The sequence below is a fragment of the Gossypium hirsutum genome, chromosome D03, assembly GCF_007990345.1.
Source record: "Gossypium hirsutum isolate 1008001.06 chromosome D03, Gossypium_hirsutum_v2.1, whole genome shotgun sequence".
Lineage (NCBI taxonomy): Eukaryota > Viridiplantae > Streptophyta > Magnoliopsida > Malvales > Malvaceae > Gossypium > Gossypium hirsutum.
Window position 1 is genome coordinate 13,318,253 of NC_053439.1, and position 27,804 is coordinate 13,346,056.

Consider the following 27,804-nt stretch of genomic DNA (forward strand, 5'->3'; position numbering starts at 1 on the left):
GTGGTTGGTGCGTTGCAAAGCCCGAAAGGCATACGGAAAAAAGTGAAAGTACCAAAGAGGTAGGTGAAGGTTGTTTTCTCTTAATCCTCCAGTGCAATAGCAATTAGATTGTACCAAGAATAGTCATCTAAAAAGTAATAATAGGCCTTTCCAGCAAGCCAATCTAGCATTTGGTCGATGAAGGGAAGTGGAAAGTGATCCTTCATTGTGGTCGCATTCAATTTGCAATAATCCATACAAACTCGCCATCCCGTGGGAATGTGTGTAGGAATTAATTTTTCCCTATCGCTGCGAACCATAATGATGCCACTCTTTTTAGGCACGCATTGCACTGGACTTACCCAATTGCTATCAGAAATCAGGGGCATCAAGCCATTTTATGATTTTTTTCTTGACAGCTTCCTTCATCTTCTCGTTTAATCTTCTCTGATGTTCAATCGATTGCTTGCCTTCATCTTCCAACTTGATCTTATGCATGCAAAAATAAGGACTAATACCTTGCATATCGGCAATAATCCAAGTAATATCTCGTTTATGTTACATGAGAATATGGACCAATTTCTCTTTTTGAGTTGTGTCTAGTGTAGCGCAGACAGTAACTCGAAGAGTACCTAGAAAGACATATTTAAGATGAAGAGGTAGTGGTCTCAATTCCAGAGTAAGAGCTTTTCAATAGATAGTTTGAAAATTGGGGTTGTTCTGTTGGCTAGGTCTAAAGATTCAATCTGTCATCCATGCTTGAGTTCAAGATTATTAGCTTCAACCACGTTGTCACAATTGTCTAAGCATTTGGCATCAGATGTCACTACAAACTCTTCAAAAAAATGTTGTGCTTTGGTTATTGAATTCTTCCTTAATTAGATCATCTAGCACATCGAAAGTATGACATTCCTCTTTGTCCTTGTATTGAACATATTCAAAAACACTAAAGGTAACTTGCTCATCATTCAGTTGCATGGTTACTTCACCATTATAAACATCAATGAAAGTTCGGCCGATGGCTAAAAATGGTCGTCCCAAGATTATGAGAACCTCCTTTTCTACCTCACAGTCAAGTATGATAAAATTAGCCGAAAAAATGAATTTATCCACATGAACTAAGATGTCTTTTATTTTCCCTTCAGGTTGAGCCAAGGATTGATCGACTAGTTGTAACGTCACTGTAGTAGATTTCACATGACCAATTCCTAGCTTTCTGAAAGTAGATAGTGGCATTAGGTTAATGCTATCTCCCAAGTCCCATAAATCCTTACCCAAATAATGATTGCCAATTGAACATGGGATGGTAAAGCTCCCAAGATCTTTCAATATAAGGGGCAACTTGTTTGTCAAAATAGCACTACAGCCTTCTGTGAGTTTAATTGTTTTAATATCAGTGAGCTTCTTCTTCTTGGACAAGAGGTTTTTCATAAATTTCCCATAAGTCAGACTTTGTACTAGAGCGTCCACTAAAGGAGTGTTGATTTGCAGTTGCTTCAGTGTGTCCAGGAATAGCTGATACTGATTGTCATGCTCATTCTTCCTGAATCTTTCTGTGAAGGGTAAAGGTAGAGATATATCTGCTTGTGCCGGCACCTTTGATTACGTCAAAATTTTTGAAGGTCAGACAATAGGCAGATGATTGAAAATTAGTGGAACTTCTTTTTTTGATGCATCAAAAAATTCTTCAGATTCAACATTCTCACCAGTGATCAATCCGTCTGTATCTTGAGGTGCTACAGTAGAGTCAATAATCGGTTCACTAGTTTGTTTATCACTCCTAAGAGTGATAGCCTTACAGTGTTCTTTTCCCCTTGGACTAGGATTTTTCGTGTCACTAGGTAATGAACCTGGTGGTCGAGTATTCAGATTTGAAGCAATTGTCCTAATTGTGCTTCTAATGCACGAATGGAAGATGAATTCTCTTGTACGATAGCTTCCGTGTGAGTAATATGCTCCCACATTAATGCCTCAAGAGTTGCTAACGAGTCAGAAGTAGAAGCTTTAGTGTACGGTTGTTGTCGATGTCCTTGAACATGTTGATTTGGTATTGAAGCATGTTGTGGCAGCAGCGGATTTTGATGTTGATGTGTCTGGCCTTTTTGTGGAGGCATCTAATTGTGCTAATTGTACGTCTGCTACTGTTGCTTGTAATTCCCTTGTCTGGGATTATAATTTCCCTGAGTAGATAAATTCTCATATTTGAATGTTGCAGCATTTTGTCCAGCATTCTAGTTCCCCAAAATGGTTGGTTGCGTGCAGAGTTGTAGCAAGAATTTCCATAAGAATTGTTAAGGATGCTACTAATATAACAGGCATTCTCAGCATGTTGTGGACAATCTTCGTAGCTATGGTTGTCACTATAAATTTCACAAGAAAAAGTAGGAACATCAACTTGCTGAGCGACTTGTATAGGTGCAACACCACTCGTCCCTTGCATATTTTTAATCATGTTTGTGAGAGAAGAAACTTGAGCACTTAGTGCGGTTATTACATCCAATTCAATAACTCCTTGAGTAGTTTTTGCTTGTGCAGCTCTGGAGATAGGGTATTGATAATCATTTTGAGCAATTCTCTCAAGAATTCTCACAGCATCATTATAAGTACAAACCAACAGAGGTCTATTGGCGATGCATCGACAAGATTCCTTGTATGTGAATTTAGCCCATTATAAAACATCTCAATTTGTGTTTCTGGTTGAATGTTGTGCGTGGGACAACATTGAAGTAAATATTTATAACATTTCTATGTGGTGTAAAGATTTTCATCATCCAACTGATGATAAGCAGTAATATCATTTCGAAGACGAGCATTCATTGTCAGTGGGTTAAATCGCAAAACAAATTGTGTTGCTAGTGCATCCCAAGAAATAATTGATCCAGTAGGTAGTCTGAAAAACCAAATGCGTGCTCTTCCCTGTAAAGAATAAGGAAATAATTGCATCTTCAAGGCATCATCAGGAGCACCTTGTTGACTAAATAAAACACAGATCAATAAAAAAGATTTAAGATGTTCTCTCGTATCTTTATGTGGCAGCCCAGTATATTGTCCATTAGAATTCAACATTTAAAACATTACTCGCTTAAGTTTGAAATTCGCAGCTTGGATTGCTGGCCTAATAACTCTTGGCTGTAAATCATCCAAGATAGGTACTACAAAATTGCGTATAGTCCTATTTTGTATGCGAGCATCTTGCGACAACAATGGGTTATTTACATTTTGCTGCTGTATCGGGGGTATGGCTATATTGTTCCCTGGTAAAGCCATATTTCTTTGTTCTCGAAGTTTCCTCCAAACAGTCCTTTCAATTTTTGGATCAAAATCAGCAAGAAAATCTAAATTTCTTCGAGTTAAAAAACACCTAAATTAAAGTTAAAAAAATAACAACAAAGAAAAACCAGTTAGTGAATACTAAATATTATAGAAAGAAAATAAAATGCAAAAAATGCACAAAAACAAAAATAAACATCAAACAAACGCCATCCCTAGACAACTTACAGGTATAGGTTGGTTATATCAAACAAAAATTATTCTATCCTTGTACGTATAGGTTGGTTATACCAGACTAGACAACTTACGCAGTTTTAGTTCTTATCCGGACAGCTGTCAGTTGCAGTGGTAATTCTGGACACGGTCTGGGATTAACTCATGCAGGGACATTGTGGATAGCTGTCAGGTGCGGCAAAAATTTTGGATGCAATCTGGAGTTTACTCATGCAGTGATATTAATGCAATAAGATAGCAAAATTAAGGATAAAATAGGTTAGGATTCACTGAGTTATAAATTTTAAATTACTGAACTGAAAATGCTAAAATATATGCTAAAGATAATTAAATGGAGACAAATTAACCAATAAGTAGGGAGAAAATGTATGTTCTTTCTAGCACTATCAAAGACATAGGTGTGGCTGGTTGGACTGATAGTACATCAGACAAGAACCAAGAAGAATAGAACCTGAATCTGTTTATGGGTTTATTCACTTGTGATGTTTATATTATGGTATACCTAAATCCTGAGTGGATGGCAGACTATGAATGTGTAACTCAAACAGTTTGATGTAAGTAAAGGCATGAGATCAAATAGATAAGGCACCAAAAGTTGGCATGCTGCGTGTAAAACTTTTGTAGTATGTAGCGTTATTAACAATAGTGAAATTCATACCCCAAAACATAGGTAAATGATATCCTCTCATTAGCATTACATGGCTAATAAAAAGTAAATGTGGCAACGGGTTGTCCGTCTTTGTGATGGATAACTTGATCAATATTTGATAGTGATATAATTTTCATTAAGGAAGATGTAATGGTTACCATGAGATAAAATATGATCATATTGGGAGAACAAATTTTATCCCAAAAAGATCAAGGATATCCTATGAGGGTAACACACTAACGATAGGGTTATTGAAAGAGCACTAAGTACTTTCTTTCGTAATGGTATGTAATTGGGGAGAGTTCAATCATGATACTATAGTAGAATGACTTCATGACTAAATGAGTTTATAATTAATAGGCGAAAAGTCGAAACTTAATTATAAATCATTTGAGCCTCAACTTCATATGTCCAGTCGGTCCCTCCGCTAGCTCATTGAAACCATAAATGAATTGTGTGTTCAAATAAAAATGAACAGAATGAATAGAAAAAGAGAAATGGAAAACATTCAAGAATGATTATGGTTTTCACCGAAATGGAGAAATGAAATCATTTCGAAATAAATGTAGGTTTCCAAAAATGAAAATGGAAATTTGTAATCCTATATAGGATTACATAAAAAAATGATAAAAGAATGAGTTTATGTTTTTGGACTATTTTGAAACCTACAAATGAAAATAAATCATTCGGTCATAGTGATCATGTTGAGTTGTGACATATTGAATGAATTTTCTCGAATTTTATCAGGGGTAAACTGGTTAAAATTTTACCACAGGTAAAATCATAAAAAATTTTACTGGTTTAATTTGGTATGAGAAAATGATTTAATATGTAAATATTAAATTTTATTTTGGGAAATAGAAAAACAGAACTAGGTTGGTACGTATTACAAAGTATTGGGTCAAAAAGGCCTAGGAAGTACTTGTAATTCGACCGGATTTGAGAAAGGCCCAAAACTCGTCATATAACATGAAGGAGTGGCTACCCTGTAGAAATACAAGGTTGAGTCATTCACCCCTCTCCTACTCTAAGCACGATGTAGTTTTTCTATTTACAATAAACCTCTACAACACTACAAGGGTTCTTCCTTCTTTTCTTATAAATAGATGACACCGGTAAAGCTATTAGCACAATTTTTGAGAGATTGTTATTCTGCCGAAAAATAAAGAGAATTGATTCTCGACTTATAAATATATTTTTCAGAATAATAATTTTACCGGTTTTTATTAAAGAAAATAGAATTTTTGTTTTCACCCCAAAAGAAAAACCTTTTGTAGTTTTGTGTTTTGATTCAATTAGTTCGAGCCCACACTCAAAGTAGTTCATGGGACGAGAATGGTGGAGAATATCGTTTGGTTGAAAGCTAGAAATCATCAAGGATTCGCTTATCCAAAAATATAAGTACGAATTCGGTTAAGGTTTATTGCTATAAATATCACAAACCATGTCGGTTTTCAAAAGTTCAATTTTTTGTTGTGTAAGAAAACTGTTTACAAGCCAAGGTTTTTCCAACAATTGGTATCAGAGCCAGGTTGTGCTATGTTTAGGTGTAAACCTAGACGCAATCTTTCTCTTCATATTATTTGATCAATATTTGATAAAATGTGACATTCTTGTAATTATTTGCATGTTTAAGGAAATATATGTGAATGAATACAATATTATATATATTTTTTATATAATTATTATTTTTTCCAAGGTTGTGGTTTTTAAGAAATAGATCGTGGACTATCATCTCCACATAGGATTTTTTTATTTATAGAATTCTTGTGAGCTAGAAACAAACATAGGACCTAAATGTAATTTTTCTAAAAATGAGTTCATAATGGGGAGAAGATTGAGTGATGGCAGTCGAAGACATAAGGAATGCCTTGTGTGAAAAAATATGTAATTTTTGGTTTTTTATTTATTTTCTAGAAATAAAACTATGAAAACCTTTGTTGCCAATTTTATTTTATTACTTATCTCTTTATATATTTGTTTAATAATTATTGATGATATAATTGTGATATATATGTTGAGATGACCCATAGTTGATCTATCGAATATAAGAAGTGTGGTACTGAGAAAATACACTGTTGTATTGTTGCGTTCACTTCTTCATGTTATTCGACTACTATAAGAAATGTGGTAATGAGAAAGTGCATGTCTAGGATTGGATCTGGCAACGAAAGACTTGGTTTTAAAGGTGTCAAATACAAGTCACCTCCCTTTCCTAGGAACTTACCAGGTTCACGATTCACATTCACTTGTTTAGTTTTTCCCTTAAAAGAAAAATTGTGGAGAATCAAAATTAATTGATTGACTCTTGTGAATAATTAATGTGAATATTATAAAATTGTCATAGCATGTCATGCATACATGACATAAGCATGCCATATAGTTTAGGAAAGAATGTCACATGTACTTTAAATGCATATATTGATTATAAATGAATGAAACCAGAAATGAAAAACCTTGCATGTTTTTAACAAATTGAGTGGGAAAAGGTTCCTAAACAAGACCCACGGCCTCCATTAATAGTCTCTTGTGATGGCATGCAAAGTGCACTACCTCACGGTAGGATTGCTATGTCAATTTCGTTGAGGATATTTCGTGAAAGTAAGAAGAGTTTTCTTGTGATCAAATGATAATTAGACTGATCCTTATGGTAGGCATTATCATGCGATAAGTCAAGAAATTTTATATTCAAAAGAGGACAACTAGTCAAAGCATGATGTGATAGGCGGAGTTGATGGTTATACATTCAAGATCTAGTTAAGTAACTCCCCATGGAGCTCAACTTAAGTTTGAATGATGGTCAAATGTTACATGATTATTAGTTCATGTGAATGCCTAAGGAATTAGGTTTATGTACTAACTAGATAGAAATCTATGTTCTTACTAGTTGACCATGACCACCCCATGGCGGCTTGATTCAATAGGTGTGGGAATTATCGTTGCAATGGCTTACAAATTTTTTCAAGGTTTAATGTAAGACGCATACATCATCTTAGTGCATATCGAATGTTGCAAAAAAATTTCAAACATTTGTTTAATAAAAAGACATTAATATATGAATGTTTTATTTTCAGTTCAAAAATGGCACCAACTCCCTTATTGAACATACTCACTAAAAACAAATTGAACGAAAATAACTATAAGGAATGGAAAAGGAACCTGATAATTGTCCTGAGCACTGAGAAATTTAAAATAGTTCTTGATAATAAGTGCCCACCGGCTACTCAACCTAAGGCTAGAAAACGCTGGGAAGTGTCTGATGAGATAGTTTATTGCTATATCCTGGTAAGCGTAACCGCTACTATACATAAGCAATTGGAGAGCTGTAAGACTACTAAAACGATTCTAGATAATCTAGAAGACATGGTTGGAGGTCGACAATCAGCCATAACTAGCTTGATGAATGCCTAGCAAAAGCTCGACACTCTGGTCAAAGACTATATGATCACTTTTACGCACTACTTTACCGAGGCTGCAAAAAATGAGGCCAATCTAGACAAGAGCATTCAAATTGAGATGGTGTTCAAAAGCTTGTCAAAGGATTTTGTTGGTTAACCTTCGCAACAAAAACCTAAGGCTTACACAACTCATGAAGGAGTTACAATCCTATAAGTTGATTTTGAACGGGGGTCAATAGGTCCAAAAAGCATAAGCAACTATAGTTGTCGCTTCTTTTTCAAAAGGGAAGGGAAAACACACTAAGAAAGGAACTGCTAGGGTCTCTAGGCCACAACAAGTGGAAAGGAAGAGAACTAGAAAGCCTAAAGACTTATCTAAGTTTAAATGCTTCTTTTACAACAAGAAAGGGCACTGGAAAACTGTAAAGAGTGGAAGGAATACTTAGCTACAAAAGGCAAATGCATGGAACTCTTGATGATAGAAGCTTATTTAGTGGAATACTCAATAGACCATTGGGTCATTGATTGGGGGGCTACTAATCATGTTTGTGTTTCTCTATAGGGGTTCGACGAGACAAAAGATCTTAGAGATAAGAGCTTATCATTGTGGATCGGGAAGTGAACAAGTGTGGTAGGTGAAGCAATGAGAGATGTACATCTTTATTTTGATAATTTTAGAAAGGTTATTTTAATAGATTTTTTTATGTACCAAGTTTTAAAAAAAACTTAATTTTCATTGCATATTTATATAAAGACAGGTTGATCGTGACTTTTAATAATGGAATTGAAATATTTAGAAATTGCAATCTTATGTATAATGGATGGATGTCAAATAATCTCTATGTTATCAAACTAAAGATGTACATACTGCTTCAAATTGAAATATCGAATAAAAGATTTAAAACTTCTCACTCTAATTAGGCGTAACTTTGGCATTTGAGACTTGGTCATATTAACCGAGAAAGAATCACTAGACTTGTAAAAGACAACATTCTAAGTTCACTTAAATAAATTGATCTTCCACAATGTGAACCTTACTTGGAAGGTAAGATGACTAAGCGATCTTTTAATGCAAAAGGAACAAAAGTAGTTAAGCATATACTCAAGTATTTACGAAGAACGAGAGATTATATACTTGTGTATTTTAGAGGAGATCTCACTACTCTCGGATATGTTGATTCAGACTTCCAATGTAGCAATAGCTAATACCAATGAGACAAGAAACCATAAGAGGACAAAACATATCGATCGAAAGTATTATATCATAAAGAAGGCAGTTGCAAAAGGAATCGTGGATGTAGTCAAGGTCGCATTTGAGGACAACCTTACGGACCAGTTTACCAAGACTCTACTAGCTAGGAGTTTTGAGAAACACATGGAGAGCATGAGAATGGTAAATATGGCTCACCTACTTCACTAGGGCAAGTGGGAGACTATTGGATTTGGTGCCATGTGTGTATTATATTAGTTAATAAACTTGTAATTTTTCTAAACATATTGATTAATAAAATTATTCATGAATTAAATTAATGCACTTTGTATTTTTGTCCTCACATGGGTTTTGTAAGTAAAGTAAAATTGAATCAAATGTTGCTAATTGGTTGCCTAAATGTTTAACTAACACTAAGCAGTATTACGTGGTCAGATCGTAGTACATAAAGATAGCTTGTATTATTAAACAAACCTAAACATGTCCTTAGTCTAATAAAAAATGATCAAACCGATTGAAAGACTTGTATGTCATCTATCAAATCCAATTGGGGAGATGTTTTGTCTTGGGCATCAGAGCGGATGACTCCCACAAGATAGAGACATAGAAGTGACTAACTGGATTTATAGTACATCGAACAGTAACCAAGCAAAATAGATCATGAATCCGTTTATGGGTTTATTCACTTGTGATGCCTTGTAAAAAATTGAGTTCAAATACATAAGCATCTGAAAGCTGGTGAATTGGGTGTACGACTTCTATAATATGTAGTGCAATTAATAACAGTGGAATTCATGGCCTAATATATGGGTAAATTATATCCTCTCATTGGCATTACAACAGGTTGTCCGTCTTTTCGATGAATGACTTGATCACTATTTGATAGTGATAGAATTTTCATGAAGGAAAATGTATTGGCTACCATGAGATAAAATAAGATAATATTGGGAGTACAAATTTTATCCCAAAGAGATCAATAATATCCTATGATGGTAACACGCTAATGACAAGGTTATTGGACAAACACTAAGTAGTTGTTTTCGTAATGGTGTGTCGTTGGGGAGAACTCAGTCACGATACTATAGTGGAATGACTTCGTGACTAAATGAGTTTATAATTAATAGGCGAAAAGCTGGAACTTAATTATAAATCATTTGATCCTTAACTTCATATGTCCAATCAGTCCCTCCCCCAGCTCGTTGAAACTAGAAATGGATTGTGTGTTTGAATAAAAATGAATGTATGAATACAAAAAGAGAAATTAGAAACATTCAAGAATGATTATTATTTTCACTGAAACAGAGAAATGAAATCATTTGGAAATTAAAGTAGTTTTCCAAAACTAAAAATGTAAATGAAAATGGAAATTTGCAATCCTATATAGGTTTACCTAAAAATGATGGAAGAATGAGTTTATGTTTTTGTACTGTTTTGAAGCCTAAAAATGAAAATAAACCATGTGGTCATAGTGAACATATTGAGTTTTGACATATTGAATAAATTTTCCTAAAATTTTATCGTGGGTAAAATCGTCAAAATTTTACTAAAGTAAAATTGGGATGAGAGAATTATTTAATATGTAAATATTAAAGTTTATTTTTGGAAATAAAAAAACCGAATCGAGTTGGATCACATTACTAAGTACTAGGTCAAAAAGGTCTAGGAAGTATTCATAATTAGACTCGATGTGAGAGATGCCCAAAACCCCTCATATAACATGAAAAGGGCGGGAAACCTAGTAGAAATATAAGGGTGAGTCGTTCACCCCTCTCCTACTTTAAGTAGGATGTTGTTTTTCTATTTAAAATAAACCTCTACAACTCTACAAGAGTTCTACCCTCTCTTCCTATAAATAGATGACACCAATAAAGTTACTAACACAACCTTTGAGAATTTATTATTCTATCGAAAAATAGAGAGAATTTATTCTCAACTTATAAATATATTTTTCAGAATACCAATTTTACTGGTTTCTATTAAAGAAGAGAGAATTTCTAATTTCACCCCAAAAAGAAAACTTTTTCTAGTTCTGTGTTTTGATTCAATTGGTTTGATCCCACACTTGAAACAGTGGTACAAGAATAGCGGAAAAGATCACGTGATTGAAAGTCGAAAAACATCAAGGATTCGCTTATCCAAAAACAAAGGCACAAATAATGTTAAGGTTTATTGCTATAAATTTCACAAACCAGGTTGATTTTCAAAATTTTAATTTTTTCGCTATGCAAGAAAACCCTTTCCAAACCTGGTTTTATTCAACACTTTGTTGTGAAATTTTTTAGTTACTTCTATACATCTAACCCCATAGATAAGGTGTCTTACCTTTTATCCGAAGAGCTAAGTGTTAGGTTCTTATTTTCGTATAAACTTGACAAGAGAAAAAAAGTAAATGATGAAGAAATTTGAGAGATTTTTTTTTATTCAAAATAATATGGAATTTTTAATGAAAAAGATCAATTTATAGGCATTAGGTGTTTTGATATTCTTAGGATGCCCTAGTAGACATAGGAAAGAGTTAAATGCATGAGTGATGTTGTGAAGAGGAAAATAAGTTAACTTCCTAACTTTGGTATAATTTCCCTTTCTCTACTCCTAATTTTAATTTATTTCATAGGCAAGACCCTAGTTTCACCCTCGACCCAAACCAATTATGATATTTCTTGCTTGTTTGATACTATTGAAAGTGTAATCCTAAGTCATTAAGTCAATTATGGCACACATATAAAGTGTAATTTCGGGTTGTTAAGTGAATGGTTGTACACATATACAAAGAGTAATCCCGAGCTGTTAGGTCAAAGGTTGTATATATATAAAGCATAATCCTGAGTCGTCAAGTCAAAAGTTGTGCATACAAAGTGTAATCTTGGGTCATCATATCAATGGTTGCACAAATATACAAAGCATAATCTCGGGTCGTCAGATCAAAGGTTGTGCCTAGGAAAGTCTCCAAACATGCACTTAATGTTATTATCAACCACCACATTTGATAAGTATTAACTCATTGCATTAAACAATTGAATTTTTAAGAGTTATACTCTCCGCCAAGTCACTGAATATCTTTGTTGTTTTATTAAACTCCCTAATATGGTGCAACTCTCGAAAAAGGTCTGTGGTGCAGTCCAACAGACCTTCTGTGACTAACATTGGAGCACATGTATTGATTGAGGCCTTAGAAGCCCCTCCACTCTCCATAATGGATGTTGTGAGGGAAATTTTACTTGGAGAAACAAGTCCCTAGGTGATCAGCCTCTGAGGCTTGATCATACTAAATGCATTGGCTAAGTCACTCTTAGTCTTCAACTTCTTTGAGTAGGTGTTAGGTTGCTTGCTAGCCCCTTTCTTGCCTAAAATGGCCTTGGCCCTACCAAGAATTGAGTCTAAAAAAGCTTGAATCCACCCATCCTAAGCCTAAAGTTGATGTAGTTTTATGAACAAAATAATGATGTAGTTTTATGAACAAAATAATGATCAAACTCAACAAAATGAAATACAATCCAAATACTTAGAAAATTTTGAATAACTCGAGGAAAAGGTACAACAAAATTTCAAGGGGGTATCATAATGACCCTCCAACCCTGTTTCACCCACTCCTACTGTTCAACAAACTTCTGAAGATCCTCTCTATCCATAATCATACCCAAACTAAGGACATTTAGGGGGGCTTCCTCATCCTCTTCCTCATTATCTATTGAAATTTCAATTTGGGTAGAGTTTGCGGAATGCATTTCCTTAAGTGAAGCTTGAGCTTGGCTACTTGACGCAGACAGTTGAGTGGTCCCTACACCAATAGCAACAGTTGTGTTAGTCCCCACAACAACGAGCACCCTTTATCCTCAAGGGAAATGATGGGCAACAGATGTGGCATATCTTTTGGGATCCCCCATCTCTGATCTGGAAACTTTTCATACTCTACAATGTATTGGCAAGGCTCCTCCATCAACCTATAAAGGATTAGGACCATTGTATCATCCGCATCAAAGGGACATGACTGATCACAAGGCTTTCAGGTCTCATCGTTGATGAAACCTAACCCAAAAACACTCTAGCAATAACCATTTATACCCCCAATTGATAAGGAAATATTTGAACACCTTCCGAAGGATAATGACTCATGGAACAACAAGGATACCATACTTACTCAACACACCAAATTGCCTCGTAGCCTTCTAATGGAGGCCTTAAGTTGCATAAGTTTGTTGGAGGCAAAGTCCACACAATTGGGAAGCTGAAGCTATCACCAATCTTTAATCCATGAATGCGTACTTATGGTTGTCTAGACTTATGTTATTAATCCTGTTTGGAGAATTATAGCAACCTCGATTGGTTAGCACTCTATCCTCGATCAACATTAGCATATTTTGAAAGATTCTTAGTTGGGGACACATTCCCTGTTCTTGGAAAAGAATGATGAATCATATTATTATCCACCAATAAGTTGTAGCCAGTTTTCCTAGAGCAACCTCATAACAACTCAGCACTTCATGCATGAACGAATGAGGAAAAATAGAACCCTGCCTCAAGCATGTAAAGAGGCAGATAGAAACCTAGCCTCCTACCATTGTACTTAGGACCATACATGGTGCTTAAGGCATAAAACCCCTTTGTGATGTTGAATTCATACTTATAATGTTTGATTAACAACCCACAAAAATGGTGTAACTGCCTCATCTCCCTCTCGTTGGTGGTGCATTCAAATACACCACATACCATAGGCTCCCTCTCCAATCATAAAGGTTTCCTCACCCTCCTCCTAACCACCTTAGAAGTCTCTACCTTCCCGCTATAGTTGTTTTCGACCATCGAAGGTTTAAGAAAAGGAAAAGACACTTAAAAAATGAAAACTTACCCAAAATCAAGCAAATAGACAATGACGAATGATGAACAAGAAAGGAAGGGAGGAAGGAAGAAGAATAGAAAAAACACAAATAAAAAGAATAGCTCGAAGAAAGCAAACAACACTCAACAGGATTTTCCAAGTTGCAGAGAAAACTCTCAAATGATAAAGAAACTTTAAAGAAAGCAAACAGGCTAGTTGTTGAAGAAGGAGAACTATTACAAAGCCTTCCTAAATTTGTGCATTTAGTAGCCTAAGAGCCCTAATGATTCATGGACCATTCACAGTAGGGCACATGTCCAATGAAAAGATACAAAATCCCACTCTATTTTTGGCACCATTTCCTTAGGCACATCTACAATACCTTACTATTAATACAACTATTCCAGAACCTTTGATGCAACTCTCCTTTCTATGAAGTGTCCTTAACAAGCACAAAAGGCAACTCTTGGTAAGCCAAACTATCTACTCCTCCATCTGCTCGAACACCTTTCATTGAGAGCCTATGTAGATGGGTCTTGAGATAGGTTATTTTGTAACCTAACTCTCAGTTGGGGGCAAATTGTTATACTCCTACCCTAGTAATGACACATGGAAGAACAAGGGATGGCTTGGAATGAACCTGGGCAAGCACCCCCCACTTGATGCGACCCATGGGCAACCCTCCATCTCATACCCTTTAAAGTTACCCTTCGTCCAAAGTCATTCTTGACTAACCATTCACGAATTCCACTTATGCCATTTGAGAGGCCACTCGCTATAAGCCGCCAGATATAAGCCCTCCGTGGGGGCCACTAAGAGACCACTAAGGCATGACAACCTCATACAACCTCAGCAAGGAGAATGTCAAAGACAATATTGTACATGACAAGAGCTAACATGCAATGAACTTGCCATCTAGTTGACTGCACGAGTAGGCCTACCACCCATATTGTAGGTGACATGGCACTACCTGACAATAGACATCCCCAGCATATTCCCTAGAGCATGAGGAGCAAAGGATTGATTCTCCTCCTTTAAAAAGTCCGAGTGTTCTCTAGCCTTCTCCCTCTTACTTCCTCTCTTTTCTTTCTCCCTCAGCTTCTTATTCCAACTCTTTATCTGTCAAAGGTGAATCGGCTCTCCAATCACCATTACCATCTCCCACTAATCTCCTCATTGTTGATTCCCTGTATCAACTGCACCAAAAAAACAAATCAAAGGATGAAAGTTTTGATGCAATATTTTCTTGGGTGCCATTAATAAATCTTAAGATAAATCATTTACTAATCTATTTATAGAACTTTCACTACAAAAACCATGTGAACAATACGACCCCCAGACAAAACTATCACTAACAAATCTATAAAATCTCATGAAATTACATAACTTCCGAGAAAACATTTCATGATTTCAGGGATATTTTCTTGAGTTCAAAAACAACAAAGTAAGGGAGAACTTGCGTTTCTGTTTCTCTTCGATCTTCTTTTTATAACTCTAGTTTAGTTTAGCTTGAGTTAGCTTCTGTTTACATTGATGCATGGCTTAAATGTGACTGTCAATTCATGTTTAAAAAGTGTCCCAAACAGTTCCTTGAATGGAAATATTAAATCGGCAGCTGATCCCTCTCTTTTCTTGTTCTCTATTCTGTTCCCAAGCATCTGCTTTGTTCTAAACAGAAACCAGTCAAGCACAAGCTATATTTCTTTGTCTATTATCATGTTAACTGCTTCCAAAAATGTCTACTTGGGATAGATTTGAATGCGAATAATATAGTATGTCCAAGCTTGTGTTCAAACATCGCATGTCCTGTCTGTTTTATGGCTAGGATTCATGTTGAATTGGAGAAAATTGGATATTTCAGACAGAACCATGTTGGCTGCTCGATCAAAAGTATGGTGGTTGATATTTACAGCTATAACGATGATTGGATTCTTTGTCGTGGTATCTGCGCTTGTTGCAGCAGAACCAAGTTCGAGTCCTAATCAAGCTCCGGAGAACAACTATGTTAGGAAAGCATTCAAGTTCTTAGAGCTTAACAATAGACAACGTTATGAACATCAATGGCCAGTAAGACCAATACTTTTTATGTTGTTTCATGATGTAGCACTTTTTTGGAGTTTCCGTGGGGATTGTCTTGTGAGTAAACAACGAATTTGTTTGATTTTTTTTTTTTGTTGGCAGGACATGAGATTTTGCTGGCAAATTGTGGTGGGTTCAGTACTTGGATTCCTTGGGGCTGCATTTGGGAGTGTTGGAGGTGTTGGTGGAGGAGGTATTTTTGTTCCCATGCTTGCCTTAATTATTGGGTTCGATCCCAAATCATCAACAGCAATCTCTAAATGTAAGACTCATAAATCAAGTTTTGGAATTTCCATACATTTTGAAACATCTTAAATATTTTCGTCTTTTGTTTTTGGGGGATCTGGTTAGGTATGATTACCGGTGCAGCAGCTGCAACAGTGTGCTACAATATAAGGCAAAGGCATCCTACACTTGAATTGCCTCTTATTGACTATGATTTGGCCCTTCTATTTCAACCAATGTTGGTTTTAGGAATTAGTATTGGGGTTGGCTTCAATGTGATCTTTGCTGATTGGATGATCACAGTTTTGCTAATTATTGTCTTCATAGGTATCACAATGTTTGAATTCTGTTGATTTTTATTCATACTCCTAGGAAACCTCTTTTCTGATAGCCTCTACCGGTTCACAGCTATGTCAACTAAGTCATTCCTCAAAGGTATTCAAACATGGAAAAAGGAAACAATAAAGAAACAGGTAGTTATATATATACATATATATCCTTTTCTACGCCTGTTAATATGCATGCATGCGTGCATGTATATATGTGGTTCAGCTTAATTCTTGCTCTAATTCCTGTTATGATCTGATTTTCATAGGAAACTGCAAGGCATCTAGAATTAAATGGTGAGTTAACCCAACATGAAGTTACCACAGACAGCAAAGAAGGAAAACCCAAGGTAGGTTCACAACCGGCTAGTTTCACCATTTTGTTAAACCAAATCATATTAAGTAATAATCACAGAGTTCCCATGGCGTCCATCTTCTTCGTCTTCAGGTGTCTCTTATTGAGAACATATGCTGCAAAGAACTTGGACTTCTCGTTGTTGTTTGGATTTTAATCCTTGCTTTACAGATTGCAAAGGTGTTTCTTCCAAGTAATCAATTTCCTATACAAGTTGTGTGCTTCTTAACATTCAACTAACTGAAAATCCAAATTTCGAACACAGAATTATTCAACAACCTGTTCAGTAGAATACTGGGTATTGAATTTCTTACAGGTACTTCAAAATTCCAAACACATTTAGAAAATCAAACCTATAATATAATCTGGGTTATGTAATGTTTTGAACATTGGATTTAGATCCCAGTGACAGTGGGTGTATCATCATATGAAGCAGTGTTCCTTTACAAAGGGCGGAGAAAAATAGCATCCAAAGGGGATGCAGTGGCTAACTGGCGAGTTCACAAGCTTGTGATTTATTGTGGATTTGGTGTTTTGGCTGGTGTACTTGGTGGGATGCTTGGTCTTGGAGGTGGCTTCATCTTGGGTCCTCTTTTTCTTGAGATGGGAATCCCCCCTCAGGTCACTTCATACTTTCACTTTTATCTTTTTCCTTCTCAAAGTTCTATAAATTTAGCCCTAGTTCACTCCAGTTGAAAATTGAGGAGACAGTGTGGTGAGATTGTGGAGATGCACCTCACCATTAATAATCCAAACAACAAAAAAGAGTATAATGAAAAAGCATATGTTTTAAGATTCTTTCTCACTGATGGTAGTTGTAAATCCAAATGGAGCCTTAATCACCCAAGTACCTTTTTTCTTAGTATTGCCCCCTAATTTACCCGAAGTGTGTTCAGGTACTATACCAAAAAATTATATCTGAACGCATTTTTGGGTAGTATAATTTTTCAAACGTAAAACAAACTATATGGAAAATGGATAGGTGTGAATTCAAATATTAGCAAACATCCTATTTGTTTTTTTTTTATCATTTCTAATAATGGAATAATATTTAAATTCGGGTATTATAATTATTATTTAGATTATATTTAAATGTTTATATATATATATATTCGAATAATGGATTTGAATACTTGAATTCGTTTTATCTCTACAAATAATTTATTTGAATATTTAAATCTAAAATCACTGTTATCTTTCTTTTATTTGTAATATTTTTTTAAAATGACCTTGAAAGATAATGTTATCCTATTCAAATTCCGATAGTAATACTCAAATTCAATATAAATAATAAATAAATAAAATTTTTAAAATAATTATGTATATATAGTTACAGATATCACTTAACGTTCATCAGAAGAAATGACATGAAGTGTTGCAAAATTTATTGTAGGTATCAAGTGCAACAGCCACTTTCGCAATGCTATTTTCAGCGTCAATGTCGGTGGTTGAGTATTATCTTCTGAAAAGATTTCCAATTCCTTATGGTATATACTGCTCTTGCTCTAAATGGTTTAGTGCAATTGAATGTATGTTTGTTTAAAATCACGTAGAGATATATACTTAAATGCGTTGCCGCCTTTGTCTTGAACGAAACAGCTCTTTACCTTGCTGGGGTGGCCACAATTGCTGCATTTGTTGGGCAACATGTCGTGGGAAAAGTCATCAAAATAATGGGGAGATCATCCATAATCATCTTCATTCTTGCTGGGATGATCTTCGGCAGTGCCATTTCATTAGGTAAATATTTGATTACCCAACTCTGGCTTTTGAAATTCTCACGATAAAACTGATAAAATTTATTAAAATTATATCATCGTCTGAATGCAACAGGTGGGATAGGCATTGCAAAAATGATCAAAAGGATTGAAAGAAAGGAGTATATGGGATTTGAAGACATTTGCTCGTATCGGCCTTAGTAGCAAAATCTGAATATTATTCAATACCAGAGGCGACTTGAATTACAAGTCTCCTTCCCTTAATTCTTAAGATACAAGACAATTCATGGCACCCATAAGTTGTGTTTCAGATTTGGGTTACAAAGTCAAAGAGGACAAGCCTCAGCATCCATTTCCTTTTCTATTTTTATTTCTGACTAATTTCCATTTTTTCCCCTTAATTGTTATTATCGGTATTATTTATGATTACTTACTGAAAATTTTTTATCACATGTAATAATTTATAACACTTAATTGCACCAAACATCTCAAATTGTGCTCTCCTTTTAAATTGGTATTTAAACTTTAAAATATTCTAATTACATCTTAAAATTATCGATATTAGATTAATAAGGTCATTTTGTTACTAAAGTCGTTAATTTAACCATTAAATAAGACGTCGGATCTTATTTGACATAATTTAAAATGAAATATGTAAAGAAAAATGAATATTGTAAAAATCTTGATTTTGAGGCTTTCAAAACTTTTACAGAAAACTATCGTTTACTCCTTTCTTTTTTTTATTCTACTTTATTTTTAGTTTTTAATTTCAATAGTTATGTGGTATCATTTTACTTTTCTTTAAAATTTTTGTTTTATGTTATGTTACGTAAGATTTTACGAGTCATTTAATGGTTAAATTAATTGTTTCAATAATGAAAGGACCTGATTAATATAACATCGATAGTTTAAAGATGTAATTAGAATATTTTAAAATTCAAGGACCAATTTAAAATGAAAATCATAACTTAGAGACGACTGTTATAATAATAACTAATGAAAATCATAACTTAGAGACGAGAAATCGGTCAAATAAATAAATTTTAAAACAAATTTTTATTATGAAACTTATGTGATGGCTTGATGGTCAAGGTTGTTCACCGATCTAGGTGTAGCCTAGATTCGAGTCGCACTAGTTGTGTTTGATGCTCGGGTTTTGCCTTGTTATTGTAATTTACTAAAAAAAATTTATTCTAAATTTATGTAATAATTTTTAAAAAATATATTTTATAATTTAATTTTAAGTTAATTTTTCAAAATTATAATATTTAATATAATTGTTTTCAATTACATATTATAAGTATATATTTATATTTATAAAAATATATAATTTTTTCACTTAATTACGAAGTTACATAGATTTTTGCAATTACAAATTACTATTATTTTTATTTTATATATTAATTACTATTATGTTATCCATAATACTTTTTAGTCATGTATTATAAAATATTTATTAATATATTTACCTTTATGTTATTAAATCAGTTACAAAATTTTATTTTTTACTAATACGTTATGCATCATGTTGTTAATTTATAATTATTCATCTATAAATTTATTAATATTTTATCAATCATTTACTAACATTTCAATATCTAAAAGTGTACATAAGTTAACAATTAACTATGAGTAAACATATTAATATTTTTTTTTAATCTAAAACATGCAACTTGATGAATTAATATATTAAGGGTAAGCTACAAAAATACTCATTTTTGTTTGCCTCATATTACACTTTAGTCATTTATGTTTGAAATGTTAAGTTTTAGTTACATTATCATTTTGTTACAAAGTGATTACTCTATCGTTAAACTCTGTTACCTCCCTAACGGTAGTCCTACGTGGCAGTCTAAATGGGTTTTAAATGCCAATTTGGATGTCCAACTGAGAACTGTTCGTCTAATTTTTCTTTTAGTTTTCTTTTCCATTTTGATTGAAAAAGCTATTGTCATATTTATTGAATAAAAATAGTAGAAATCAAATTGAGTGCTTCATCAATCGATTGGGTTTTTTATTCAACATGGAAAAACAAAAGATGAATTCAATGGAGGGTCCAGGTATATCTTTTTTGCATCTGTTTGTCCTTTTTTACTGAATAAGTGGTTTTACTCTAAAATAACATATTGTTTAATGACAAACCTAAATTAAAAGTCTTGATATTTTCTTCCTTTGCATCCATCCGTCTTGGTATATCTTCCTTTTTGATATTTTTTCACAAAAGAAGAAACCCTTTAAAAGAACCCTAAAATATCCAATCTTTAATAAGTATGCATGTGGTTTGAATACTGTGAAGTTTAGAAACTACAAAGTTTAGAAAGATGTGTAGCCAAGTCTTAATTGACTTTATTTTCTTATCGTGAAAGTGTGGAAAGGAAATGTTAATAATGGTAGAAAGTGCCATTAATGAGTAATCCGATCCTTTTGTTTTTTTTATCCTGAAAGTGTTGATTGTTAAGCAATCCGTAAATGGTTCTTGTTAAATAAACTTAAATAAAAGTTAAGAGTTAAGTAAGTGAAAGGTCAAGAGTTGAAAGGTTAAGAGTTATGTTGTTTTTAATGGGTTTAAATTAGTAGTTTTTTTGTTTAGGAAAATGAAAGGTCAAGAGTCATTGGTTTATGGTTATTATTAGATTTTAATATTTTCATTTTTTTTGTTTTAAAGGGTAGACTATAGCCTATAAATAGTTTGTAAGCTTTTGATTTTATAAGAGAGAACAATTTTTATATTGAGAACATTTTCTACAATTTGGTATCTGAGCTATGGAGAGTGTGACTAGTAATGTGCCATTTCCTCGACTAACAAAGGTGAACTATGAGAATTGGAGCTTCCAAATGAAAGCTCTTCTCGGGTCTCAAGATGGTTGGGACGTGGTCCAAGAAGGTTTCGTAGAACCGACAACTACTGCGGGATATACGGTGGCTCAAAACAAGGCGTTGAAAGAAATGAGGTCGAAAGATAAGGCGGCATTGTACATGTTATTTTGAGCCGTTGATGAGTCGGGCTTTGAGAAGATTGCAAGTGCGACAACTTCAAAAGAAGCGTGGGACGTTTTAGCAAAGGTGTGACCGAGTTAAACAAGTCCGCCTTCAAACTCTTCGTGGCAAGCTGGAAGGCATGAAGATGAAGGAATCGGAAGGTGTCTCCGACTATATCACGCGTGTTCAAACCATGGTGAACCAACTCAACCGAAACGGAGAAGCGTTAACCGATGCACGAGTTGTGGAGAAGATTTTGAGATCATTAATTGATAGTTTCGAGAATGTCGTATGTGCCATAGAAGAGTCAAAAGATTTAGCAACGCTCACAGTCGATGAACTCGTCGGTTCTCTCAAGGCACATGAACAACGTAAGAAGAAGAAGAAAGAGGAGACACTCGAGCAAGCACTTCAAACCAAGGCATCAATTAAAGACGAAAAGGTTCTCTATTCTCAAATTCTTCAAGGTAGAGGTCGTGGTCGTGAAGATCGAGGAAATGGTCGTGGTGGAAAAGGCCGTGGTCAAGAAGGGAATTATGAGAAGAAGGAGCATTCAAACCAACAAAATTGGCGTGGAAGAAGACGTGGTCGTGGAAGAGGCGGATGGTCGAATTATTCCAATGTCGAGTGCTACAAGTGTGGCAAATATGGTCACTATGCGAAGGATTGTAACTCTGATAAGTGTTACAATTGTGGTAAGGCGGGACATTTCGCGAAAGAATGTCGCGTCTCAAAAAAGGTAGAAGGGACAACCAACCTAACCACGGAAAATGAGGAGGCAAAAGAAGGTTTTCTCTTGATGGCACACAACGAAGTCAACACCAACAACAACATGGTGTGGTACCTTGACACAGGTGCAAGCAACCATATGTGTGGACTCAAGCACTTATTCAAAGAGATGCAAAAGGTTGAAACGGGACACGTGTCATTTGGAGATGCGTTGAAGGTTGAGGTAAAAGGCCAAGGTACCATTTGTTATTTACAAAATGATGGGTTAGTTGGGTCAATCCATGATGTGTATTACGTACCAGACCTTAAGAGCGACATTTTGAGTATGGGGCAACTCATGGAAAAAGGTTATTCGGTACTTATGAAAGATCGGGTGTTACACTTGAAAGATAAAGAAGGGTGTTTGGTCGCTCGAGTTGAAATGGAGAGAAATCGCATGTTTAGGTTGAATCTGAGAAGTGTTCAAGGAAAATTTTTGCGAGTTGATGTTGAAGACAAGGCGTCGCTGTGGCATCTCCGTTTTGGCCATCTACATTATGGTGGTCTAAACGAGTTGGCGAAGAAGAATTTGGTGCATGGGCTACTAGACATGGACTATGTAGGAAAATTTTGTGAAGAATGTGTGCTCGGTAAGCATGCGAGAACTTCGTTTCAAAAGAAGGCAGAATATCAGGCTAAGCAACTTCTCGAATTGATTCATACCGACATATGTGGACCAATCACCTCCGAATCTTTTAGCGGTAAACGGTATTTCATTTCTTTTATCGATGATTTCTCACGAAAAACTTGGGTTTATTTTCTTAAAGAAAAATCTGAGGCATTTGAGGTGTTCAAGAAGTTCAAAGTGATGGTTGAAAAAGCAACTGGTAGACACATCAAATCTGTACGATCTGATAGAGGTGGTGAGTATACTTCGACGGCTTCCATGGAGTATTGTGAGGAGCAAGGCATAAGATGATTCCTAACCGCACCGTACTCTCCCCAACAAAATGGTGTGGCTGAGAGGAAGAATCGGACTATTCTCGACATGGTTCGATCAATGCTCAAGAGCAAGAAGATGCCGAAGGAATTTTGGGCAGAAGCCGTGCAATGTGCCATCTATGTGCAAAATCGATGTCCACATGCGAAGTTGGATGATCAAACACCACAAGAGGCTTGGAACGGACAAAAACCATCAGTTTCTCATCTTAAAGTATTCAGTAGTGAGGCCTATGCACAGTGCCGGATCAGTGAAGAACGAACCTGGAAGACAAAAGCAAAATGTTTATTTTTATTGGGTATGATGAGAAAACAAAAGAATACAAGCTACTCGACCCAATAAGTAAGAAGGTTGTGGTAAGTCGTGATGTACGATTCAATGAAGCAAGCGAGTGGGGTTGGAATAACTCAATGGAGGTTATCATCAACGATGGAGGATCATCAATCCCTACACCAATAATCATACCGATAAATCCTGAAACTACCGATGATGAAGATGAACCGCAACAACCAAAAATGCGAAGTTTGCAAGATTTGTATGATTCAACAAATGAGGCACATATTGTATGTCTTTTGGCAGATTCCGAGATTATAAGTTTTGAAGAGGCGGTGCGAGACAAGAAGTGGCAAACTGCTATGGATGAGGAGATTAAAGCAATTGACCGCAACAACACATGGGAGTTAATAGAATTACCGAAAGGAAGTCAGCCCATTGGTGTGAAGTGGGTGTTCAAAAGAAAGATGAATGCTCAAGGCGAGTTAGAACGGTACAAGGCGCAACTTGTTGCAAAGGGATATAAGCAAAAGGAGGGGATCGATTATGATGAGGTATTTGCTCCCGTTGTAAGAATGGAGACAATCCGGTTGCTCATTGCACAAGCGGCACAATTTAAATGGACAATATTTCAAATGGATGTCATGTCGGCATTCTTGAATGGTGTGCTCGAAGAAGAAGTCTACATCGAACAACCACCCGGGTATATGAAAAATTGAGAGGAGAAAAAGGTGCTGAAATTAAAGAAGGCACTTTACGGGTTGAAGCAAGCACCGCGGGCATGGAATACTCGTATCGATACATACTTCAAGGAGAATGGGTTCAAAAAATGTCCTTATAAACATGCCCTCTACGTGAAGAAGAATGGAGGTAATATGTTATTTGTTGCTCTTTATGTCGATGACCTCATTTTTATGGGGAACAATGGTGAGATGATACTGGATTTTAAGGGCAAAATGACACAAGAATTCGAGATGACCGATTTCGGTTTAACGGAATTTTTCCTTGGTTTGGAGGTTCGACAAGGAAGGACATGTATTTTTGTGTCACAGGAGGCATATGCAAAGGAAATTTTGAAGAAGTACAAGATGGCACATTGCAACCCGGTATCAACACCAATGGAACCAGGTGTAAAACTCTCGAAATTCGATGGAGGAGAACGAGTCGGCGCAAGCAAATACCGAAGTTTGGTGGGAAGCCTTCGCTATCTCACTTGCACAAGGCCTGACATTTCGCTAAGTGTTGGCATTGTAAGTCGGTTCATGGAAGAGCCAGTTTATTAACATTGGAAGGCATTGAAGCGAATCCTACGGTACATTCAAGGAACGGTGTCACTCGGGTTATTTTATTCAAATATGAAAGATTACAAGTTGATTGGGTATTCCGACAGTGATTGGTGCGGAGACTTAGATGATCGAAAAAGTACATCGGGATATGTGTTCTTTATGGGTAACATAGCATTTGCTTGGCTTTCAAAGAAGCAACCAATTGTGACACTATCGACATGTGAAGCTGAATATGTGGCAGCATCTTGGTGTGTGTGTCATGCTATATGGCTCAGAAATTTGTTGGGCGAGTTGGAGCAACAACAACTTGGTGCAACTGAGATACGAGTTGATAATAAATCAGCGATTGAGTTGGCAAAGAACCCAGTGAATCATGAAAGAAGCAAACACATTGACATTCATTTTCATTTCATCCGCGATCATGTAAAGGAAGGAAGTGTGAAATTAGTGCACGTGGCAAGTCGGGACCAAGTCGCGGATATCTTTACAAAACCGCTACCGATGGTACTCTTCGACAACTACAAGAAATGAATCGGCATGAAGGATGGCAGAAGCATTTAAGTTTACAGGGGAGTTTTGTTAAATAAACTTAAATAAAAGTTAAGAGTTATGTAAGTGAAAGGTCAAGAGTTGAAAGGTTAAGAGTTATGTTGTTTTTAATGGGTTTAAATTAGTAGTTTTTTTGTTTAGGAAAATGAAAGGTCAAGAGTCATTGGTTTATGGTTATTATTAGATTTTAATATTTTCAATTTTTTGTTGTTTTAAAGGGTAGACTATAGCCTATAAATAGTTTGTAAGCTTTTGATTTTATAAGAGAGAACAATTTTTATATTGAGAACATTTTCTACAGTTCTTACAGGATTTCAAATGTAGCTGTTGACTTTTCTTGATATACATGTATTCAAGTCATAATATTTTCCCTAGTTATGCTTATAACTATGCAAGTCCTCTAATTTTGTTGCTCTTTACTTCATTTTCATCAGTTTATATCGTTGTGTTTTATTAGTAACTTGTTATCAGTGTTACAAGCAATGTTCAATTATTTGAAAGAAAAAGATATGTTTGATTATGTCAAACTTTATCTTTCGTGTTATTTAGTTTCTTATTTTTTGTTTTGTTGATGTCTTTCTCTTTCAGTTTTTATGCCATAGAAGATACACAGTCAGTTGCAACACTGATAGGCTCAACAACCTCTAAGATACAACAGCTTAAAAAAGCATTTGCTGAACTTGAAAGTCAGCATGCTCTAACACTTAATCTAAATGGAAAGAAATTAAGGAACATTTCAGTGGTCTTGAAAAGTCTTTGAAGCGACACTTCCATGAGTTAGAAGACCAAGAAAAGGAATTCGAGACAAAAATAAAAAAAAAAGCGCAAGAAATGCTACAGAAGCGTGAAGCAGCTATTGTAGCTAAAGAATAAGCCTCATTGGTGAGGTTACAAGAAAAGAGAGATGATGTTGTTTTTTCCACTAGAGCAACATCTCTCTTTTCTTGTAACCTCACCAATGAGGCTTGTTCTTTAACAACAACAGTTGCTTCATGCTTCTTTACCATTTCTTGAGCTTTCTTTTTTTTTGTCTCAAATTCCTTTTCTTGGTCTTCCATCTCATGGAAGCGTCTCTTAAAGGATTTCTCAAGACCGCTGAAATGTTCATCAAGCTCTTTCCATCTTAGATTAGCATTAGAGCACATTGAATTTCAAGTTTAGCAAATGCTTTTTGAAGCTTTTATATCTTGGAGGTTGTCTATCACACCCCAATTTATTTTCTTACGGATTTAGTTTAGGTGATATCAAACTTAGGGCCTTTAATTGTCTAATTATTTACGAATGATTTTAAAAACTTGTCTTCTAGTAATATTTGGTTAACTAAGTTAGTAAAGATGAAAGTAGAACCCATAAAGGCTAACTAAATAAGTAAAGCCACATGAAAATAAGTCATGAAGGTTAATTATATTATATTCATATAACATTGTTATGGGGGAATTCTATAAGTGCTCTTGGACTTCTTTTGAATTGTTGAATGAATAAAATGACATGCATGCTTCGACAATTTGTAGTGTAACCAAATTTACGTTAAATAACTTTATTATTTAGGTGGTGCTTAAGTAAGGTAAGGTTCAAATTAATCTAGTAAGGACCGGTTGTTCTTGGAGGAAATAAACGATGAAAAATTCGATTAAATGTCCTAAGTTGTATCATTTTATATTATGCGCGTATATCCCTTATTCTTGAAATTTTCCAGCTTGATTATGTGTAATTGTATTAACATTATTGATCATGGAGCTGCTGCCAATGTTGTTTACTGCATTATTTCTACATTTATGTTGTCTTAATGTAATTTATAGTTGCTGTCAAAATGTCTCTTAATGTGCATATTTATGTTGTCCAAATGTAATTTATAGTTGTTGTCATAATGTCTCTTGATGCACATATTTATGTTGTCAAAATGTGAATAATGGCTGTTGTTTCGATGTCCTAGATTGTGTATTTTAATGTTGTCCAACGTGAATACCGACTACTGTCTGAATGTCCTAAAATGTTCATGAATTCATCAGTGGTGTTGTTTGAAATTGAACTGGAGTTGATATAATTTTGTATCCAGGTTTGAATTGTTATGGAATTTTTTGCTACTAATATACCGTTTTATTCATCTTTTCTAGTTTAGGGTTTGATGTTGAACATAATACTTTAGGGGTAGATTTTGGAGGAGAAGCATCTAACTCAGATGATAGTTCATATAAATGATATGAGTGTAACACCCTTAACCCGTATCTATCACTGAATTAGGGTTACAAAAAATTACTGTACAAACTAAACATTTAAACATTCATAATATAAAACAACCATTCTCATCCATGTCATCTCTAAATCGATCCCTCGAGGCCCTAGAAACACCTTAAAAAGAATTCGGGACCAAATTGAAAACATTTAGAAAGTTTAAGAAAAAGTTAAAAAATTTTGACTACAGGGGTTACACGGCCGTGTGGTCAGGCTGCGTGCCTCACACGACTGGGACACACGCCCATGTCTCAGGTCGTGTAACATTCAAAATTTCCCCACACATCCGTGTACCAGACCGTGCTACTTACTAACTTGCATGCAAAGGAACTCTCAGACGACATACGGCCATGTGTCTCACACAACTGAGTCACATGCCTGTGTCTCAAACCGTGTGGACTCAAAATGTACCTAAAATAAAACCATTTCATACCATTTCATTCAAGACCTTTCCATCAATATATACACACTTTGTATGAGCCTAAAAAATTTCAAAACATACATTAATATGCCATTTC

At 35.1% G+C, this 27,804-nt stretch overlaps 2 protein-coding genes across 3 annotated transcripts; one reads left to right on the forward strand and one right to left on the reverse strand.

The window, feature by feature from the left end:
- Positions 1–816: 816 nt before the first annotated feature.
- Positions 817–2,093, reverse strand: LOC107949860 (uncharacterized). Its single transcript, XM_016884632.1, has 3 exons — positions 1,966–2,093; positions 1,678–1,876; positions 817–1,575 (listed from the first exon to the last, which is right to left on the reverse strand). Exons 1-3 carry the CDS (start codon positions 2,091–2,093, stop codon positions 817–819), a joined length of 1,086 nt encoding a protein of 361 aa, XP_016740121.1.
- Positions 2,094–14,846: 12,753 nt separating this feature from the next.
- On the forward strand, positions 14,847–18,629 carry LOC107949558 (sulfite exporter TauE/SafE family protein 3). Of its 2 annotated transcripts, XM_016884254.2 has the most exons (12): positions 14,847–15,000; positions 15,418–15,623; positions 15,738–15,897; positions 15,987–16,187; positions 16,269–16,333; positions 16,456–16,536; positions 16,635–16,721; positions 16,807–16,857; positions 16,941–17,162; positions 17,935–18,028; positions 18,141–18,281; positions 18,375–18,629. In XM_016884254.2, exons 2-12 carry the CDS (start codon positions 15,426–15,428, stop codon positions 18,458–18,460), a joined length of 1,386 nt encoding a protein of 461 aa, XP_016739743.1. In that variant the 5' UTR covers positions 14,847–15,000; positions 15,418–15,425; the 3' UTR covers positions 18,461–18,629. The 2 variants fall into 2 exon arrangements, with proteins under 2 accessions (XP_016739743.1, XP_016739742.1); XM_016884253.2 differs by having other exon boundaries at positions 14,856–15,623.
- Positions 18,630–27,804: the final 9,175 nt, after the last annotated feature.